At 31.6% G+C, this 22,765-nt stretch overlaps 1 protein-coding gene and 1 long non-coding RNA gene across 2 annotated transcripts in view; one reads left to right on the top strand and one right to left on the bottom strand.

Moving 5' to 3' along the window:
• The window catches only part of LOC145259054 (uncharacterized), a 66,891-nt gene extending 45,524 nt beyond the window's left edge, over positions 1-21,367 (top strand). Inside the window, exon 3 of the long non-coding RNA XR_013864117.1 lies at positions 21,062-21,367. This is a non-coding gene — a long non-coding RNA (uncharacterized LOC145259054). The remainder of the gene's footprint in view (positions 1-21,061) is intronic.
• Positions 1-22,765, bottom strand: part of LOC145258349 (DNA repair protein complementing XP-C cells homolog) — a 63,319-nt gene that overhangs the window by 32,684 nt on the left and 7,870 nt on the right. Inside the window, exons 4-12 of the mRNA XM_080116596.1 lie at positions 22,455-22,542; positions 21,361-21,555; positions 16,660-16,728; positions 13,458-13,541; positions 11,005-11,357; positions 10,748-10,881; positions 8,143-8,196; positions 5,029-5,121; positions 59-211 (exon numbers count right to left, since the gene is read on the bottom strand). Coding sequence (XP_079972722.1) covers positions 59-211; positions 5,029-5,121; positions 8,143-8,196; positions 10,748-10,881; positions 11,005-11,357; positions 13,458-13,541; positions 16,660-16,728; positions 21,361-21,555; positions 22,455-22,542 — 1,223 coding nt within the window. The remainder of the gene's footprint in view (positions 1-58; positions 212-5,028; positions 5,122-8,142; positions 8,197-10,747; positions 10,882-11,004; positions 11,358-13,457; positions 13,542-16,659; positions 16,729-21,360; positions 21,556-22,454; positions 22,543-22,765) is intronic.

The raw sequence follows: 22,765 nt of genomic DNA, 5'->3' as shown, positions 1-22,765 counted from the left end.
TTGGTTGAATAAATGGAGCTAATAAGATGTTCAAAGCAAAATGCACGCACACACACACCTTGTATTTGAGTATCTTCTATTTTATTATCTTCATCTTGATTCAAATAAACTTTCATAGTTTTCTCCCACCATTCTTCCTGGACTCGCAACTTCCTAGTTTTCAACATCCACTGCGTAGAATATCGAGGTGTCACATCTTTGAGATAACCATCTGAAGAAAAAAAGAAAAATTACATTAATTAATGCCTATAATAAATATATCATTATTACTACAAATAACAATATGCATTAATTTCTTCCTTAGACTTTTGCTTGTTTTCAGTTGACCCGGAAATCAATGGACAACCTGGTACTTACCAAAGGATTGGGAAACTAATCTAATCTGCCTCATCAGCATTTTACGAGGGGTGTGCAATAAGTAATGCCCCTGACCCACTTCCTATAGCAGTAGAGCAACGAAACTTGGCACAGTTATTAGTCTTTCTCTACATATGAACCACCCACAGTTATGCATTTCTACCATCGTTTGATGCAGCTCTGGAGACCGTTTTTGTAGAACACCCAAGGTTGGTCCTCCAACCACGACGTGACTCCAGAAATCAAGGCTGCATCATCTGGGAAACGCTTTCCTTTTAAAAACAACTTCATGGCTGGGAAGAGGTGAAAGTCAGAGGGTGCAATATCAGGAGAGTAGGGAGGATGGGAAAGGATTTCATAACCACACGCCCATGCTTCTGATCTGGCGATATGCGAGTTGTGGAAGAGCGTTGTCCTGCAGGAGGAGGGTACCTTTGCTGATCTTGCCCCACCTCTTGATTTTGATAGCTCCCCTTAATTTCTTCAAAAGTGAAGCATAATAGGCTCCTGTAATTGTGGTACCCTTTGCCAGAAAATCTGTCATCACTACTCTGTCCTGGTCCCAGAAGACTGGGAGCATGACCTTGCCAGCGGAGGGCTACACCCTTGCCTTCTTTGGAGGTGGTGAGTCCAAGTGCTTCCACAGCATTTACTGGGCTTTGGTCTCTGGATCATAGTGATGGACCCAGGTTTCATCTTGTGTAATCAGTCTTTTGAAAAACTTTGACATCTTCTTGGCACATCTCCAAATTCATCCTCGAGCACTTGACGCGTTCTCGCTTCTGGAATGGTGTGAGCAACCTGGGAATCCATCTAGCAGATACCTTATGCATATGCAATTGGTCATGAATGATAGTTTCCACAGACCCTGTACTAATCTTGACATCATGGGCTATTTGGCGAATAGTGATGCGCCGTTCTTCCAAAATGGCAGCCTTAACTTGACGGACAGATGCCTCATCAATGGGAGAAGGGGGGGGAGCGACCAGGTCTGGGAGCTGTTTCCACAGACTTCCAGCCATGTTTGAATTCACGATGCCAGCGTTTTACAAGGTCATATGATGGGGCATTATCACCATAAGTTTCTTTCATTTCATCAAAAGTCTCCTGTGGTGTGTGTCCTTTCAAATACAAAAACTGGAGTACTGCTCGACATTCAACAGGCTCCATTTCACACCTGACTCAGTTCAAACACCTGTAAAACAGAAAACACAATTAGTTCAGAGCTGTAATTTGCCACATAACCCGTAGAGATATAAATCATTGCTCATGCAAAATTTCAGCCAGATCAGATAACTGGAAGTGGGTCAGGGGCATTACTTATTGCACACCTCTCGTATTTAGTTCTTTATTTTTAATTCTTTTTGGGTGTTTAGAAATTTTCCCACTCTACATCACCACTCTTGCATTCATTTATAAACTAAAAAAAAAAAAAATAATTGAAACCATTCTGAATCTTGTAAGTAGGTTTAAAGCTATGGAGTGAATGTGGTATTTTGATGAAAGAATCTAGCTAAGAGTAAGCAAAAGATTTTGTTGTTAAAAAAAACAAAAAAAACTCGACCCTTCCCCCAAAATCATGCAGGGTATAACTCCTAAGTTGACTGAAAATTTTGTAATTTTTTTATTTGACTAAATAAATTGGCCTTTTCGATAAGAACAAAGTGTAGTATCTGTTCTAATGATAGACTTAGGCTATTCTGTCCTCAGTCACTGAAGGAAAATTCCTTCTAGGCTGAGGAAATTTTTATTTTTGCTCCCATCCAGAGTGATTTTTGCGAAGCTGAGTTTTCTCTACACTAGAAATTAGCCTGTGTTTAACTATCTTTTGTTGAAAAGCAAGTAAATAGAAACACTATATTTATTATATTAATTATTACTTATTAATTAATACCAAATTTCCATAAAACAAGATCATTTTTGAAAATCTATCAGTTTGCATTATCAAATGTATATGTATTTTCTTATGATCGCAAGAAGTCTTTTTTTCTTTTTTGTTTTTTTGTAATCAGACATCTTCCTCTAAGGAACCAAATCAGGATTGATTTTTTAATTTTACATTTATACTACTACTGTCATTTCTATTGAAATGAATATTAATTGTGCAGACCCTGTATACTCTTTGTAAGGAGGCGTTGTGGAAAGAACCAAAGTCAAATGTAATCACAATATATCAACTTTATTTATGTCTTGATAGAACAATAAAAAATAAAGAGTTAAGAAAAGAGTTAAGAGGTCAAAGGGTCTAGATGAAAAAAGTGGGTTCAAGTTGAAACTCCCCTCCTTTCATCAAAAAAACAAAAACCCATGAGACACTATGCTTGACTGAGGTCATTGAGTGCTAGAGAGGTACGAAAAAAAACAAAGGATAAATGACAAAAGAAAAGGAAGTAAGTTTAGCGAGTAATAAAAGGACTCATCAATAGATAATGGATAAGAATTTGTTAACACAGACAAAGAGAAATAAGGGAAGGTTTAAATCAGAGTGTGACGAATGGCAATAACAAATGGACTGAACAATGGACTAAGGATTGAACAATAGAAACAACACTTGACAAATGGAGGGGGGGGGGGGTCAGTCGACATTTACTTAGTTGAAACCGGAACTCTGGTGAATAGTTAGATTTTAAATACAGCCAAGAGCAGTTGTTTGCTCGGAAGTTCTTCGAGGGAGATGAACTGATAAACGCACACGACCTCAACAGTAGATATAACTGTGGACCTCAGTGTGTAGAGGGCAGTTTCACACACACACACACACACACACACACACACACACACACACACACTTAGATTCCCATCAATATATATATGTGAAGAATTGGTGCCTGTATTTTTTCTATGCTTTTTTTTTTTATTTTATTTTATTACTTGTGGACCAGTGTACGTCCCTATTGACGTTCAGTGAGAAAATGACGATACGGCCATATAAACATAAGATGAATGAAAATTCCACGGCACACACTATTTGGAGTTGGCTGCCTGACAGTGGGGCCACATGTGGCTACACCCAAAAATAAAAAAAAATCTTTATCGTGTATGTTCCCGTGACAGAAAAATTATTGTACAGAAATAATCACATAAATTGATCAAGTAACTCAAAAAAGAAAATTTTTTTTAAATAAATAAATAAAAATTTATGGCTAAACAAGTGACAATCTCAACACCATTTTGCAGAGCAAGGGAGATAATTACAAATAATTGGAACTTTTACAAAGTCATTTTTAAAAGGGAGGCATTGAAAAATTTCAAATTTGCTAAAAAATGATTTTTTTTTAATACAAAAATAAAACTAATTTACGTGATTTTTGATGTATAATATTTTCCTTCTGTAACATATGTACATCATAAAGTTTTTTTTATTTTTATTGTTTCTTAGGGCTGTGGGAGTTATGGACTAATATAAAAAAAGTGTTCTTTTGTCTGTATGTGTGCGAGTGAGACTGCGTATAATATTTTCCTATCACAGTCATAGACTATTAGTCTATGACTTTGATTGTGTTGTTGGCTGAAATGCTAGTAGCCAAGCAGCCACGTCTAGTTTGCTTGTGAAAAGTCTATATAGTAGTGTTATGACTGACAAGTGTTTGTTTTGCATGTTGAGTCTAACTGGCAGCTGTGTTTGAATCCTTACTTATGCAGCCGAAACAGAAAGATGCTTGACTCCCAAAGGCTACTCTTTCCAATTGGTTAAAGTCTGATATCGATACCCAATCAAGATTGTATATTTTGATTGGATTTACCAATCATTATTAATTATTTCAATCAATAAACATTGACTATTTCTAAGATCATTTCAGTGCTGTTGTTATTAGTGTTGGAACAGAGGTTCCACAGATTTACCAATCTGACCATGGCTTTTGAATTTTCAGTTAATATCTATTTCTTTCCATGGCAAATTTCTGGATTTGCAATGCTATGATAAAGTGAAAAATTGTATCCTTACTTAAAAAAGAAAAAAAAAAAGTATAAAGAAAAATATTAAATTTAATAGAGTTTCGATAAAGTTTTTTTATTTTTTTTTTATTTATTACTGATGGACACCAATTTTTCTTTAGGTGGCTATTTAATAATGTTTCATATAAGCAGTTGTATTGGCTACACTAGGTTAATTTTTAAAATAAATTGTAGTTTAATACATCATTATAATAACAACTAGCACAGAACAACATATAGTATCTATTTTGATGATACAATTTGTCTCTTCAGTCCCTGGTCAGTGAAGGAGAAATCCTTTTAAATTGTAACAATTTTTATTTTTGTTCCAATCCAGAGAGTCCCTTTTTAAGGAATTGCATTCTACCAACAGAATGACCTACTACCTAACTTTACCCTCATGGGACAGCAAATAAATAGGAACATGATATAACCATAACAATGGAAAATTGACTATTCAGAAGAAACATTTGTAGGCTTAAATGCTATTTAAGTCTAATTTTTCAAATCCAGCCAACTTTTCGTTATATTAAATCGAAAAAGGGACTATTTTCTGCTGTAACATAATTATTGGGAATAATTTATTTTCTGTACTACTCTATCCTTCATTGAATGACAATGTTGAAAGTCAAGCGCAGCAATAATACTGAAGAAATGAAGATAAATATCAAATTGTAGAAGTCATATTTAGAAAAATGAAAATACAAATGTAATCATTACGAAAGACATACATACCATTATCAAAAGTGATAACGTAGCTGAGAGGCCAAGAATCTAAATTTTCAAAATGGGGCAAATCATCAAAGACCATATTTATACAATCAATGGCTGAAATAGAAAAAATAAAATATATATTTAGTATTTCCCTCTTTATTTCATTCGATTTCACATCATAATTTTTACAGTTGTTTATAACAAAAAGTTAAGGCATAAAAAACATCGAAATGTATATAAAACAAATGGAATCAAGACTAAAACATACAAACACACACAGGTCTCTTTTATATAATAGACTAGCATGGACACCCGGTGTTGCCCGACATGAAGTTTAATTTGGATACAGCTGCTATGCTAAGGATATTGAGCACTTACCTCAATATCCCCCCCCACCACAACGATTTCAAAAATTAAAGAACGGAATCGTCCCCAATAAAAAAAGAAGTATGTGACAACCTCCCCACCAGATATTTCGGCAGAAAGAATATGAAGAGAAACTATCATCCAAATATTGAGCAAGTTTTGTTGCCCGTGTGCTGCTCCCCCTAATAAATGAATGAATCAAAACAACTTTTCTTTCTATCAAAATAGCGAGTGCCCCTGCAATAAAAAAAGAGCCGTTGCAGGTGGGCTCAAACTTGAAATGCAAAAGAGAAAGAAGGGAAAAAGTTACAGGCAAACACTTTAGCCAACACGGCCACAAGTGCTTATGACGTCATGATGTTGCAAAATAAGGTTTTTAAACAGTTTTAATTAATTATGCGCACATTATTTACACAACCATTTTTCCTTTATATAATAGATTACTTCTTTGAATTATATCTTTATCTGTACAAAAATGTCTGAGATAATTACAGATGAATTGACTGATTGAGAGGAGCATAAAGACTTCTGTGTCCTGACCAAAATAGGTTTCTCTTTTTCTTTAAATTATTTTAATAAATTAGGAAAATCATCCCCTCGAATGAAGTTTAATCACCAACCATTTAATTAAGAATCAAAATGCACTGGTCTATCGTGCCACAAAAATTTACTTGCAATTTCATTTCTACAATTTGTTTCGCTTTTATAAATTTATAAATATATCTGTATATATAAATATATGAAGCACGAATGTATCTGTATAATATTCTCCCTGAGAAAATATGCTGCTAATGTCTTAACTGGTATGGCCATATCACCTGCCATAAGTCGTCTGAAATGCTTCTAAGTATGTCTCACATTGATTATGAACCAAATAAAACCATGTGGTAGACCACTTAAGACATAAAGGGGATCAGTTGATGAAGACTTGATCCTGGAAGCTGGCACAAGCAAACTGGCAACAGACAGGCAAAGTTGGACGTCATTCACAAAACATCTTATCTCAAGCATGAGACAAAAAAAAAAAAAAAAAAAAAAAAAAAAATGAAAACAATATTCGTTTATAGTCAGCTAATGTATTTCCTAACTTCTGACGTGGCTGCTACTGGAAGCAATGATAAAGCAAATCAGTTCCTTCACGTTTATTGTTCTTCAGTATTTCTATAGTGAATTAATTTATTGAAATAAAATATAAAAACAAGGACATTATTGAAAAATATACAATAAAAATTAACAAATACAAATAGAAAAAAAAAAGTCTTTATTTGCACTTTTATTAACAAAATCAAAAAATTAAATTATGATTTTATAAAGAAACATGTTTATGAAATTATAAAAATACTTTTTTTTTTTTTAAATCTTAACAATAATTTTATTTGAATTTATATAATAAATAAGTTTACGGAAGTATAAAAATAAAATTATGGAAATCAAAATAACAAAATTTCAAACATCATAAAAAAAACGTATCCCATACATAATATTCCTAAAATAGTTTTAAAAGATTTTAAAAAGTGTTTTCAATAATTCTTTAAAAAAATAAAAAATAAAATAAAAAAATAAAAAGATTTTCAATAATTCTTAATTAAAATAAGACTGAAAAAATGTTGAAAAGATTATTAAATAAAAAAAAAAAATGATCGAAAAATATAATAATAAAAAAAACAAAAGTACATGCACAGTGGAGATATAAACGTGAGAAAAAGGCAAAGGAACTGATTTGTCACTCCCTCTAGTAGCAGTCACCCCAGAAGTTAGGAAGTATGTTAGTTGACTATAACCTAATATTCTTATGTCTTTCTTTGTACCTACTTTAACACCGTTCACATCCATTTGAGAGAGAGAGAGAGATCGTTTAATCACTAGAGAAAAAAATAGAAAAAAGTAAATGAAGAAAATCTAATGTTCCTTGCAAAAAATTTAGACTTTCCCCATTTCAAAATGAATTATTCCCAAATTTAATAAATCATCAGAAAAATTCTGGGCACTTATACATATGAAAATCGCATTCCAAGTAAAAATTCTTTGATGTACTTACATATTACGCAAATATAAATATTCTTGCCAAAAATTAGGAAAAATTATTGAGTAAAAATTTAATTAAAAATAAAAATTACTTTTTGTATCTTGCCAATCCGCCAAAAGTCACATAAAGCAAGGGGAGATAAGTCAGTCATTCAACAAAGTAATAATGAATGGCGGCTCAGCAAAATACAAAAACTAATTCAAATTCTACTGGATCATTTTTCATTATTTTTAAGAAATTGATAAGTGAAGGATAATAAAAAGAATAATGCAGCAGTGTGTTTGCTCTGTTATAAGCTTATCACAGAAAATACAAAATATCTGTATTTAATAAGATCAAAGGTGCATTCTGTACCAGTTTGACTCCTCAAAACATCTTTCCAAATTTAGGCTTCTCATGGAAGAGAACATGGACTAAAGACTAAATGTATTGCATCCAATGCAGTTGTTGCAAGGAATATAAAAGTGAAAGCTGCAGTCGTTGAAAGTAAACCCAGATGTGAAGAAAAGTCACTAAAAATCAAGCAAGGTCGATCCTGTATAGAAAGAAACGGAAGGTCACCAACTGCTGTAGAATAAGGTTAACGTAATAGACAGAAGAACACTGGAAAACCAGGAAACTAAAAGAATCAGTGCAAATGATAGGGTACAGTGACCTCTTAAATAGAGGGAGTATAGCGAAGAATACAATATAAAATACAATAATTAAGAAAGAAAAGCCAAACAATTCCAGAACATACTTACATAACCACCTCTTCTCGTTTTCTAGGTAGACTTCAATCCATGTTCCAATCTTCTCTAATATAAAAGAAAAGTTTTAAAAAGTCAATCAGATTTTTTCAAAATATTATTTATCTTTTCATTTTAGAAAGGGGAGGGGTCTTGTGTAAAATATAATTATAATGCTGAAATGATCATCCACCTACAGAGATAATTAATTTCCACATCAAAAGGTTAAAGTTTTCACATTTCATTTAGGAACTAAAACATGAATATAAAGTTCTAAAAAGCATATAATTTCTTTTTCAAATCTAACTGCATGAAATGCTCATAAATGAAAACTTATACATTTTTTCCCTTTCCAGACTGTAATAAAGTTATACATTTAACAAATATTCTTATTTTGTTTACCTGTATTCATAAGATTATGAGATATGTCCTCATCATAGATGCTATTCTCATTCTATTCTAATCGTGGTACAATGGATAAAAGTGCTAAGTATCAGTTCTAAGTTATAGTCTTCTGGAGGCAGAAGGTACAATCCTCAGTACAGGATATACTAAGGAGACAATTGCGAATTACTTAATACTTCTATATAGTTAAGTCTGATGGAATGAGAACAATCTATGTGGGAATTAAAGAAAGAATTATGCTTAAAATGGCATAAAGATTCCTGAGTTTGGGACGACATACATGAAGAAGGTTGGCGGTAACAATGGCCAAAATGTTATGAGACTAACATTCAAGATGAGAACAGTAATTTGAATAATCCAACTAATAAATATTATTAATCTTCATATCAAACATTCTGAAATATATTATGGGACAATTTCATATGTGTATTTTTTTGCATCACTATAATTTTGATAATTATACATTAAATTATTTTTTTAAATTGCTAGTAATTAGTTACTATCAGATCTTGTCTAGTATTACATGTTTTTTTTGTTTTTTTTTGTCATTCTTCACTTGTAAAGCCAAAATTACTTCAACTTCAAAAAGTTTATAAAATTTAGAGATCAATCTGAATAAATTGCTATCGAGATTTGCTTTATTTTATGGCAAAAATTTAATTTTGAAATGACTTGATTAAAGTGATATCTCATTGTAGTTGATTTTCTGTCTGAATGAGCAGACATTTTTTTTTTTAAGCGTATGAATGGATGAAAATGATCTGTGATTGACTTGCAGGGTAAATCTTGTGATTAATTTGGAATTTTCAAAGCATTAATACAATAGGAAGATATTTTTTTCTCCAACTATAATTCTTTTCTGTTAGTAAGGCGTTCTTGACACATTTTTTATTGGTTTTAATGATTAGCTCCATTTTTATGCAATATGATAGCTACAAAACTGTACAAGTTAGTATTGCTAGATATGATTATATTTGATGTTGGGAGGGGGTATAATGTGTTAAAAATAAATCTGATGTTGAAATATTTTTTTTTATATTTTGTCCGTATAAATTTATCTTATTTCAGTGGCTATTTCAGTGGTGACCATAAAATGCAGGTTAAGAACAAGCCCATAATTAACAAAACCTAAAAAAATCTTCAACAAACTTAAATTTTCTGGAGTGACCATAGTTTTAATAACACTCACTGATAAGATCTAGTTTCCTCACATTTATATCAATGATTTGCCCTCAAAATATTTTAGTTTTGTTGAAGACAAAAAATGTTATATTTTTTCTTAGTTTAAATTATATATATTTCTTTTTTGTATATTTCTAATATATTTGTATTAAAATGTTATTTAAATAAGCAGTAAAAAACTCAAGAATAGATAACTGCCCAGACCCGCTTTAAACATACTGTATTTATGAAAAAAAAATCAAAAGAAAATGCTATTTTTTTTCTTCAGACAAATACTGATATTGCATTTACAATAGCATCTTGTAAAAATAAAAACACATTTAGTGTATTACTCCAACATTTTTTGTTATGTCCAGAAACAACAACTAGGTAATTCTTCAAACCACTATCGTTTAATCGCCTGTTATTGCCATTTTAGCAGCTCCAACATGACTGATTTCAAGTCTTCTATCTTGAACTTCTTTATTTTTCACAAAATATTGAAGTTTAGTAACTTAAAAATTTTGGTAAATAGCAGAAAAGCCAACAAACGAAAAAAAAGGGTAAAAAAAAATTCAAATATATAACAAATAAATGTTACCAAAGGCAAGATAAGTTACTCTTCTACCTACCAAGATAAGTTTTGTGTATTTTAACATATTTTAAAGCTTTTATTCGGTTAAAAAAAGTAAAATAAAATAAATAGATAAAAACTAGTGCTGAGTTGGTAAGTTAATCTGACAACAACATGACCGACCACAAACATGTCCTCTTCAGAAAGCCAATAATGTCTTAAAAGTTGAAAAATAAACAAAATACTGATAAGAATCCACCCAATAAGTATCACGGTGACACTTTTTGACTGTTCTCATTTTTATTAGAAAAACAGAAGATTCCATTCTCCTTATTTAAGGATTACATTATATAAAAAGAAGATTTTAAGTAGAGATCATCCAGATAAACTAATCCTGGCTATTTAAAACTAAATGCCAACAACACAAATCAGAAAATCTCAAATTGTTAATAAAACTAACAAAAAAGAAAAATGACTTACCATCAACCTGATTACTTGTAAAACTTTGTTCGGATGAACTGCTCGATATGATTTTATGACCAGCTTTAGGTCCTGTTTGTTTTCTTTTTTTCAAATTTACGGGTTCTTCTTCAAAATCATCAGAAGACCCAGAACTACAAATGAAATGTAAAGAGAGAAAAAAAGAACATCAGAAGTGTTTGAAAAGTTCTTGAATCTAAATATTTGCAGAATATAGATAGGAAGAAATTAAGAAAAAATATTTTCAATAATAATACCTTGAAGAACTGGTCATTTTCTCAGAAACTTTTGAAGCTAATGTCTTCTTGCAAGGTTTCATCTTTTCAGATGCTTTATCGTCCTCGAAATCACTTCCATCACTCTCTTTATAACTGATATTCTGTGACTTTGTTCGACTTGGACGTTTCTTTTTCCAATATGGCGAGTCATTGTTGTCTTTGTTGGATTTCCCTTCTACAATTTTTTTGTTTTCACAATTTTTCACACTTTTGCTCTTTTTTATTTTTTGCTGTTCTTTCTTTACAACTTTTCTTAATTCAGAAAAGCTTTTCTTCACAGCAGGTTTTTCTTTTTTAATGTTCTTTGTAGTTGGATTTTTTTTCTTGCCTTCCTATATAAAAAAAAAATTTCTTTTAATTTGAGATTAAAATATCATTCACTTTTATCATCATTATCTAGTTTAACAACTTTATCGCAAACATTGGATGTTCAAAGCATATCTCCAGAGTATTCGTTCCAGTGATAGATTTTACCTATTTCCAGGTCTTACATAAGATGTTACTTTTCCTGTCTATTAAGAATCATAATTTTTGTACATCAATGGATCAGTAAATAATTATGGTTCACATTTCCAATTAGGGAAAAAAACGGGGGGGGGGGCAATATTTTTGATCTCTAATTGGGTATGATCCTTAAAAATTGAGAGATTCTATTTATAAACGCTGCTGATAGGAAATGACGAATAAAACTGAACCACGTTCTCCTACCAAATAATCAGAAACCAGAATTTCTCCATAACAATTTAATCTAATTCCAGTACATAATTTTTTCATGTAAAGACAAGAATGATCTTTTGCTTTTCAGCTGCAAAATTATAAGGTCCAGAACCTGTACAGGACAGCTACCCACTGAAAAATTCTTCATCTCCAGGACTTGTATAGAATAGCTACTCATCAGAAACTGTTCTGAAATTAAACATGGCTTCTAATTCAAGAGTTTATATCTGTGACCTTTTTTTCAACATCATCTTTACAAAATTTTCCCAACATTTGAAACAAATAAGACTTTTTGTAGAAGTGCCCTGCTCCAAATATATTATCATCCAAAATGTAAATTGTAGTTTAAAAAAACAAAACAAAAAAAAACCAAAAACGTTTAATTGCATATTCAAAAGAATCCATTCAAATCACTAAGTACTGCATGAAAAGATTGTTCCTCTTATATTTCTGCCTCCACATGAACTCACACAGCTATCCATCATTCTGTGACACATGCCATAGCGACATTTATTCTAAATTTTTCTAGAGATGCCAAAACATTAAATGATTTGAGTGCGTGCCCAAAAGCCCCGATTGATAAAATTGGTCCCTGGACTCTAATCCTAAACTAATGCATGTCGAAACAGGAGTCACAAAAATAAGTCAAAGGCTTGCCTGTATACCTCGCATGATTGAAGGAACTGTTTTACTGACAAGGTTTTTCTATCAAAGATCCAAAATGAGAAATTAAATTTCTATTTCAATTAAAAATATGTGTAGCTATTTTTATAATTTTGTTTGTGAATGGAGTACTTTATCAGTTACACTACAGGTCCTTGTGAATAATTTGAGATAAATTTTGAGAGCCTTACACACAATTCTAGTATGAATTTTGAGAGTCTTGTTCTTGTTTTTATATCTAAAAATAAGAATTGACTGCAAGGCTCTCAAATTTCATATTAGAATTGTCCCCAAGAACTCATGGCATAGTGGATAAAGTATCAATTAAAATTCTGTTCTAAGTAACACTCTTCTATAATTTGCGAATTACTTAAACCTTCTACTCATTGTTACGAGAGTATGATGACAGAATGGGACCATGTTACCCCTGTGGATTAAAAAAAAAAAAAAAAGGAACCTGTTCAAAATTCTGTGTATATTCCAGAGTTTGACAGAAAGATTCTTGAGTTTGACAAGATACACCTGAAGAAGGTTGGAGGTACAACTCAAGATTTGGAGTTGTTTATTTTTTGTTTTGCATTTTTAACCAAATTATACCTTTTTAATTCAGTCACTTGTGAAATTTGAATTAAATTGTATTAAGGTATCTTTTGATACTTAAATTTATTGAATGAAATGGCTTAAAATTAAAACTCTAGGTAAACAGTAACATTTATGTATCAACTCACACAAACACATAAAAATTATCTAACAAATATATTTTATAGACAATCATTAAAACATGGCTGTAAGCCAAAGTTTTAAATAAAAGATGAATTTTAAGATTTTAAGCTAATGATTATAATTTCATTTCACAACTAAATATACAATTTATGTCCAACAATCACTTTAGGCAAGATTTTTTTTTTTTATAGAAGTCCTTATTGTAGAATTGAATCTAAAATTCATTTAATAAAATAAAACATTATCAAATTTATAAGTTATTTTTTTTTTCAGTTCGCCAAACATAAAAAACATTATATTCCAATGAGAATTACTCCAAATGTATTTACCGTGGGTACCTTCAATGGTACGGGATGGAAAGACAGAACAAGGCGAACCTTCAATCCAAGACTACGGAGGGACATCACAACCATCTGAAAAAAAAAAACAAGATAGTGTTAATGCAGAGAAATGCAAAAGAAAAAAAAAAATGGGAGAGAATCAAAAATAGCTCACGGCTAGATAGATATTTATTTAAAGAGAAATTTTTAACAGTGGTATAAAACTGAAATGACAATATTGATAGTTGTATCTATCAAATCTGAATATGGTAAACAAATCTTTGACTTCCATATGGCCATTTTTATTTTTAATTAGCTATATCCGCAGTGATAAACGTACATTTAAAAACATGCTAGCATAATATTACTTTTAGCATAACTTAGTCGAGGCAGCCAAAATAGAGAATATTTTAGAGGCACTGGTCTTGATAGTGTTAACTAAACTGGGTAATATATATATAACTACTTCATTTACTCACATAAATTAAGATACAAAAGTATAAATTAATGCGTAAACCTTAAGTATTTACTTCAACAGTGCTCAATATGTAGGTATAGCTAGTTAGTAAGTTATAAAATATATATGGTGATTAAGCTACACTGAATATTCCGCGTTTCATCCACTCTAGGATTCTTCAGGCCTGAAGAATCCTAGAGTGAATGAAACGTGGAATATTCAGTGTAGCTTAATCACCATATATATTTTATATATATATATATATATATATATTAAGTAATGTGATTTACAATTTAAAAATTTAAAATAAATTTTTAAAATTTAAAAATCTAAAATAAATTTTTAAAATTTAAAAATCAAATTTTAATTAAATTAAAAATCAGTTTCATAAGAAGGAACAACAACAAAGTCAATTATTTGTACGATCGTTTCGGAAATCCGTGCTTTTTATTTGTGGTATACATGAAGTTATATAGAACAATTATATATAGTTTTTTTGGTAAGCACGGTCTCCTCATCAGCAAATTTAGGAGGATTTTTATTGAATTTAAAAGACACCATAAATAAACCTAGCATTAAAAGTAAGGCAGATGAATCTGAAAAAATTGAAATAAAAGGTTTGGATTTAAAATTTATAAGAAAATTAATATAGGTTAGAGATAGAAATGAGTAGAAAAAATATATATTTTTGAATTTACATAATAAATTTGATTTAAAAATATATAGAGATAGTTACCTTTTAGTTTTTCTTTTTTTGAAATCAGGAAAATATATATTTTCACACACACACACACACACACACACACACACACACACACACACACACACACAAGGGAGGAGTGTTCCAAAAGTAAGGTCTCCTATTTTTTATTTCGCATGAATCAGGTGAGATTGCAAATTGCATTGTTATGATGATCGAATTTATGCATTCATCACATGAAAGTTTCATCTATTTGCAAATATTGCCAGCGAGAGACTCTAAGGAAGTAATCCCTGTCATGGACAGATACGCATCATTGAATTCCTCCATGCAGAAAAAATTGAAGCGATCAATATTCACCGGTGCCTGTTGAACTTTTATGAAGCTGATACAATTAGTGCCAGTACAGTTAGATGGGTTTGTCAATTTTAGAGTGGTGACAGAGATATGATTGAAAAAGTACGCTCTGGATGCCCACGCACAGCCATCATTGAAAATGGTGGCGACTATGAAGAAAAATAAATTCTGGAAAAAAAAAAAAGGTTGCTCATTTTTATTGTATCACACCAGTCTTCATAGGTCTTAACTTTTTTTCTTTAGTTAAAAAATAGGATGCATTATTTTTGGAACAACCCTTGTGTGTGTGTGTGTGATTTATTTGTTTATTTTCGTTTGCAATACTTTTGGACAAATTCAATTATTTATATGAAAGTGAATTTTTATCCTTAACACTAGTTAGGAATAATTTTCCCTTCACTGATGAAGGAGCAACATAAATATTTAAAAAATTTAATTATCCAGACACATGCTTTGTCTGCATCTGGGGGGAATCAGATTACTGAAAGGAAAGTTATTTCCAACTAACATTAAGGTAAAAATGCTCTTTTATATAACAAAATTGAATTCATTCATAAGTACTCCAAACAAAAATAGGCAACAAAAAATGACATCTATAAAAATGTGGTACATTCCAGCAAAGGTTAGCTCAGTGGTAGAGCTTCAGGCTTCAAACTGGGGTTTTGATTTCAAATCTCACTACAATGCTGAGGAGTTGTAAAATATGAAATATATGTTCATAGATAAATTTATATATATATCTTGTTGAACTTTCAAAATCAGACCTAAATAACATTTAAGCTAACAGCTCAAATTTTGCTTCTGATTTGCCAATTTTCAATTGTGATTTTTGTATCATGTTATTGGCAATATAATAACAGTTTGCAACAATTTATTAAAACCAATTACTTAGTTACGTCCAGATAAAATGTTTCATATTAGAAACATTTTTAAATAATTACTTAAAATAAAACATGGCAAAGGAGAATAATGTATGTTAAATTAAAAAATATAAAGGAGTTCTCTACCTTAAGTTTAAAACAAATAAAAATTAAAATCTAAAATGACTACTCTATCCTGAGCAATGCCAGGTTGGTATAGCTAGTATAATATACTGCTATAATCGCATCAACACATTGGTTTATGTTACATCACCAAAGTTAAGCGACATTGAGTTTGGTCAGTACTTAGATGGGTGACCATTTGAAAATACCAGATGCTTTATAGAAAACTCATTCTTGGTGATTCTGCAAGCAGAGGACAGACTAGCAATCTGCGACTACAATGAACAGTTCTGAGTAGTTTGTTGAAGATGTTTTTTCTAAATTTTTGAAATAAGGATGGATAATTTGTATTATTTAAACTGTTCTCATATGGAGTGTTATTCTCACATTTCAGCCAATGTAATCTCCAACTTTCTTCAGGTGTATATTGTCTAAGTTGTGGGATAATAGATAAAGTACAAAGTAAAGTTAAGTTTTAAGAGACACTTTTCTGGAAGTTAGTTTCGATTCTCAGTGTGGATAATACTATGAATATAATTGTGAACTACTTAAGACTTCTACCAGGTCATAGCCGATGGAATAAGAGTATGCTATCCCCATGAATTAAATAAATCATAATATTTCCATTCGAAATTCTGGATAAACTCTAACAGAAAGATTCCCCCAATTTTACAAGATACACCCGAAGAAAAAAATAATAAAATAAATGCTTACCATTGTATATTCTTTTGTACTTGTAGCTTCAGATTTAGAAAATGCTTTCACAATAGAAAAATATGTTGGCTATAAAAGAAAAAATAATTATCTTTAAAAAAGATTTTATCAACAAACAAAACCAACTTTTAAAAGACAATTTCTGTTAACCTACTAGAAATGTTTAACAAATTATAATCAAATTTCAGACATGGAAGACTAGTTTAGAGAGCAAGAGTCTTAGAATGTTAGAATTCCTCTTCCAACGATAACAGAAAAACAATCCCTGTAAGATATTCAATGTTTATTTGGTAAAAACACTTGATACTGATGGGTAGATTTTATCAAAATACTCAATCACAATTGGTTGCCGAAATCAGACTTCAACCAATCAGAAAGAGTTTGCCTCTGGAAGCTGAACACCTGTTCATATTGACTATAAAAGAATCCAAACCTTGTTGCCAGTGAAAAATCCAACTTGCCACAGGAACCTATCTCATTCACATCACTGTTACTAACTGCTACAAATACTCTTGGCAGGCTACTGTAATCTTGCCAAACCACACTACTCAGTTATGAACTAATAAATATAACAACAACTTAGATACATTCACACAAAGTCACTCACAACAAGTCCATACATATATGGACAAAAACAATACTTTATTCTCTGGGCTAAAAACAAAATGTAGTATCTGTTCTAATGCTACACTTAGCCTATTCTGTCTTTGGTCAGTGAGGGATAAATACTTCTAGACTGATGCAAATTTTCATTCCAATTCAGAGTGCTCATTTTGAGGAAGTTGGATTTTTCCTACATTAAAAATTGACTTTGTATCTAACTTATCCTCATGGAGAGACAAGTAAATAAAAACAATATTTTTTTGTCTCAAATTTGAACATTCCATAACCTTTACTTTTGATTGTTCAAAAAAACACAAATAAAGTTGATACATTATGTATACTTGTACATGTAGGAGTATTTACCCAGGAGGGGTTGAGCCGGTTCCAATGGTGTTAACTGCATCATGCATCAAAGCCATCCACCCTTGTCAATCAGCAGCAGAATCAATGGCATGATCAAGCCATTCGCAATTCCAGGACCGGACACAAATTCCATGTCTGCTTTGACCGTTGCAAGCCGCACCTTCAGTTGACCACCTTGGCACTTCATATTATGTACGGATAGACTTTGTCACAACCTTGGACTACGTCTCTTCTCTCTCCATTACAGAATCAAAGAGATAAATTTTTTTATCTCCAATATAGGTTCTGATCTCTTGCAAAACTAACAAGTTTCTCTGAGCTAGATTACAAAAGTAGGTGTAAACTTCATTGAGTACTCTGAGTATAAATGAAGAGCCAACAAAATGTGTAGTGGTCTTATTGGTAGGTTAGTTGTCGATTAGGATTATGTCTGTCATAGATAACAGGGCATTGCCCACCCAATCGATGATCAAGCCGAGGTTCACACAAATGTACATGACACCAAACTTAAAATCATCTTCTGTTCCTTGGACATGTTAAATGTTGGTGGTAGTTATTAATGCACCATCACTACTTAAGCAATTGTGTTGCATGGGGAAGATTCAGGAATCTACTGCCAATCATGTCATCTAAGCACATTTCCTTCAAGATTTGGGACAAAGTTTTTCAAGGCGTGTTCACTCTGCCATGTTGCACAGCAGTGAGAAATGAACCCCAAACACTTTTGATTTGCAGTAGCTTCAATAATTATGTCATGATTGGGTGGATGTGTGACTTAAAACTGGAAGAAAAAATCCTATCAATCGTGCTTCATCAGAAACTTAACATTGCTGAGATTATGGATAGCTTACACACTAAGTCTCTTAGGTGGTTTGACCATGTACTGTATGTCATCTTTTACATCAACTCCTTTTGGAGCATTCTAGCTTTTTAGGGCAGTTAACCAAAAAATATTTTTCCTGTAAGAGATAAATTTTGTAGGTTTTTTTTTCATGGTGAAAGGTTAGTGAAAAAAAAAAAAAAAAAAAATATATAGTAATTATCCTACCATTAACCCTAAATGTAAGGAGATTACCAAGTGGTAATCCTTTGACAAAAGCCAAAACTTTCCTTAATCCTACCACAAACTAAGTTCGAGTGGCACACCTCCAAAATCACAATAGACCCTCCAAAAAGAAAAAAAAAATTTTACATTTGATTAACTGCCCTAAAACATTAGAATGGTCCAGAAATAAAAGGTAATTTTAAATTAAATTTATATGATCCTTCACTCTAAAATAATTGTTTTTTTTTTCTACTAAGTTTTTCAGTGTTTCCACAATCATCTAATAAATAGAATTTTTTCTTTTTGTCTGGGTGGGGCCGATAAGAGTGTTAATCTACAATACTGTTTTTTTGTATTGAAAATATCAACTTGTGTTTGAACTTCGATTTTGCTTTTAAATTCCTCAAGTTTCGTTAAAATTAGTTTTTTGTGCGTTTATACAAAAAGCTGATTTATGTTGTTACGGATGAGCTCCCAATTTGTTATGACGTATCCCAGTCCTAATGGAGATGGTAGAGATGGGTGACGTAACGAAATATATGAAAAAAAAAAAGTTTCCCAGGTTCCTTGATAATGCATTGTTATGGGAATGGGACAACTGTCCTGAAGACAACAATAAAATGAAATATACTGGACGACGAAATCACATAAATAACAAGGACAAGTATCGTCGAAAAATTAACAAACTTTTATTTATATAAAAATAAAAGAAAATTCAAGAAAAGAAAATTAAATATGCCTAACTAAATGAAATGATTTAATGATTCAAATTCTACCGAGAGAAAAATATATCAACAGTCAATATATATATATTATTCCTTATTGGAATTTTTCTATTTTTGAGATGAGCATTGTATGTTAATTTTATTTTATTTCGGGCTATTAGTCTTATCTTTTTTTTTTTTTTTTTTTTTGAGAATGCAGTTAGGAGATTCAAAGTTCCTATCCGTCGCGGTTACCACCTGACGAAGGCCAGAGGAAGTTGGCCGAAACGTTGTGCACCAATAAAAAAAAGATGAGACTAATAGTCCGAAATAAAATAAAATTATCAACAGTCAATGTTCACATAAAACAAGAAATCGTCTGCTCAATTAGATACAGGTTCTAGGGTAAGAGAGAGATGTTGGAGAAATTAAAGTTTTGGTTAAAAAACTCACTGAATGTCCTTTTAAATGTAACCTTTCTTTTGTCTCTTTTTTTTATATATATTTATTTCCTGTAAATTGTTTATATTTGATTACGCGCGCACAGGTTTCATGTTTTTGTCCTTTGGATTATTTACGTTTCATTACGCGCGTGCGTGTTAATTGCTCCATGTATTTGTTTCCGAAGCTCATCGAAGTCCTTGATTTATAGTAAAAATTTCACTGCTCCATGGATCCTTCCTTCACTGGGTTCATTCTTTTATTCAGTCAATATTCTAACTTTGACCGCTGATCAAAACAGGTTTTTGCCGTCACCGCCAACATCGGCTGGTTGTCGTTGATATTTACCTCCATGACGCTGCTACAACACTGCCATCGCCTTTCGCCACCCCAACCTTCACTGACTTATGTCTTGTCGCTTTGAAGCGCGAAGCTCCACTGCCTGTTAAAAACTTTTTTCAGTCCCCTCTCTCTCTATACAGTTTATCTCTCTCTTTCTCTATACAGTTTATCGCTCTCTATATACGGTTTAGTTCTCTCTATCTTTTCTCTCTCCTCTCTTTCTCATCTATGAGCTTTCTTTTCTCTTTCCTCTTCCACCCTTCATTCACAGTATCTCTGTCTCTTCCTTCTCCTCTTGCTCGCAGGCCTTCTCCTCCCCTTTTTTCTTGGTTTGTTTACAAAATGTGAACGAGCAGACGAGAATGGATCTTTTTGGCTCCAAAAATGATACAGTAAATAAAATATACTGAAAATATATCTCTCGGCTAAAAATCAATAAAATAATTTATCATACATTTTAATAAATGTATCACAATGTACAAAGTTTCATTTTTAAGAAATAAAGAAAAAAATAACATTGCCATTAGCATGAGGGAAAAACTCCAAGTGCATATGTAGTGGGGGACATTCTTTGATGAAAAAAAAAAAAAATCTTTCTCTACCCATATTGTGAGTCATTCTTAAGTATAAGCCAAACAAAACAAATAAAGCAGATGCTGGAAGAGGAAGAAAAAAAAAATACTTCTTTGTGAATTTGAATCAGATCCTCTTCCACCCCCATTTCCTCAAAGAATCTTGATGAAATTTGGCATGATAGTGGTCCCTAACATAGGCCAAAATTTATTGCACTTTATCTCTTTAACTTTGACCGTCCAAAAACAATGTAACGGATCATTAAGAATCCTTTGTTCTTGAGATGTATATAATTCTTTTGAAAAATTTAAGATAATACTTTCTCTTTCAGATGCACACTAAAGATGCCACCCAAATGAAATAGAAATGAAACATCCACTAAAGAAATAGTTGCTCTTACAACATCCACTTACTGCAAGGGTGTCCGCGAAGCAGGTACCCGATCATACAGCAAAGTCCCGTGTGAAGTGTGGGTATCTCGTCTAGTATAAGAAATATTGTTTTTTTGTTATACACACACACATTGCACTTTATTATATAGAGCAGATACATAATTAAGCAATTCAAAAGTAAAACTATAAAAAAATATAGTTGATCTTCATTTAAAAGTAGTAAACAAATCATACTTACTGCTGTAATATCATGTTCTGGTGGTTTTATTTGTACATTTGTGGCAAAGGCTCTAAGTATGTTTTTTATTGTTCCTACTGTTAAATCTGGTTCATCAGGAACAGAAACAAGAGAAAGAGAGAGTGCTTTTAAGACAGGGTCACAGCAAAGCTTGTTCAGAACCATTCCATGACCAATCAGACAAAGCAGGTGAACCTATAAATAAATATATTGAAATAAGTAAATGCATAGGTTATTTAAAAAGAATTCAGTTATTAACATTGCAAATTGGACAGCTGTGTTCATCTTGGTTGCATGTTGTGGCGCAAAAATATTTTGTATGTTTTGGTGCAAAAATACACACACACTGAAATGGTAACAACTAAAATGAAAAAAACATTCCGAAATATGAAAATAATGTAAATTATGTCTTGGTCCCTGTTCAGAATTCTCCCTATATAAAAAAACAAAAACAAAGAAAAACATGTATGATGTATGTACCAGTGAATAAATGGAAATATTATATTCCAAAAATCATGTAAATTGATCAAGTAGTTTTATTTTTACAAAGAAAATCATTTTTAAGTGATTAATAGGAATTTGTAAGGATTACAACATAAATCTCGTGAGTATGAGTAAATGTCAAGTTTATCTCCCTTTGTTTCAAACTTTTTTTTTTTTTTTTTTTCAAAATGACAACACGAGAAAGCCACTTCTTGGATACTCATAAAATTTGATTTTACTGTAAAACTAAAACCACCGAGTCAATTTTGGAATATATTTTCATTTTGTCACGAGTATGTACATCATGCAGATTTTTGTTTAATTTTGTGTTTCAATATACTAGGGAACGTTATTTTTTTTCAGGTTGAGAATTTTTTATGAGTCTCCCGATCCGTTCCCGCCAATCATTTTAGTTAGACACTGCTATTAGCAGGTTCTTCAGATGGCAACCAAAGTCTTCTATAAATTGGTAAAACATCATCAAGGTGCAGAGCATGTTATTATGGGGGTGTGTATGTTTGGAAGGGGGGACTGATTTACAATCAAGGCAAAGTTGGATTATTGAAAAATTAAAAAAAAAAAAAAAATTAAAAAAAAAAAAAAGATCTAACCTTGTGTTTTGTTATTTGTAATTCTCTTTGAAAAACATTCATTTGTCTTCGGAAAAATGCCTTCCAGTCAAAGGCACCAGTCTTTTTTCTACCAAGAAAAAAAAAAATATAGCATTTGATTAACATTTATTTTTAAGACAAAATATATTTTATATTACACACACAAAGCAATGGTACTAGATGACAACTTGGAGGTAGTAGACTTTTTCTGCAATCTAAAAGAAAAGATATGCTATGCACATATGGTGGATGCGAACTTAGTAAAAACCGCAAGGGTGAGAAAGCATAGGCAATATTTCCGGATCTGTTGC

Source organism: Euprymna scolopes, chromosome 1, assembly GCF_053919585.1.
Source record: "Euprymna scolopes isolate OS-2025 chromosome 1, ASM5391958v1, whole genome shotgun sequence".
Classification (NCBI taxonomy): domain Eukaryota; kingdom Metazoa; phylum Mollusca; class Cephalopoda; order Sepiida; family Sepiolidae; genus Euprymna; species Euprymna scolopes.
The sequence above is the reverse complement of the archived record's forward strand: the minus strand, read 5'-3'. Positions and strand labels throughout refer to the sequence as shown.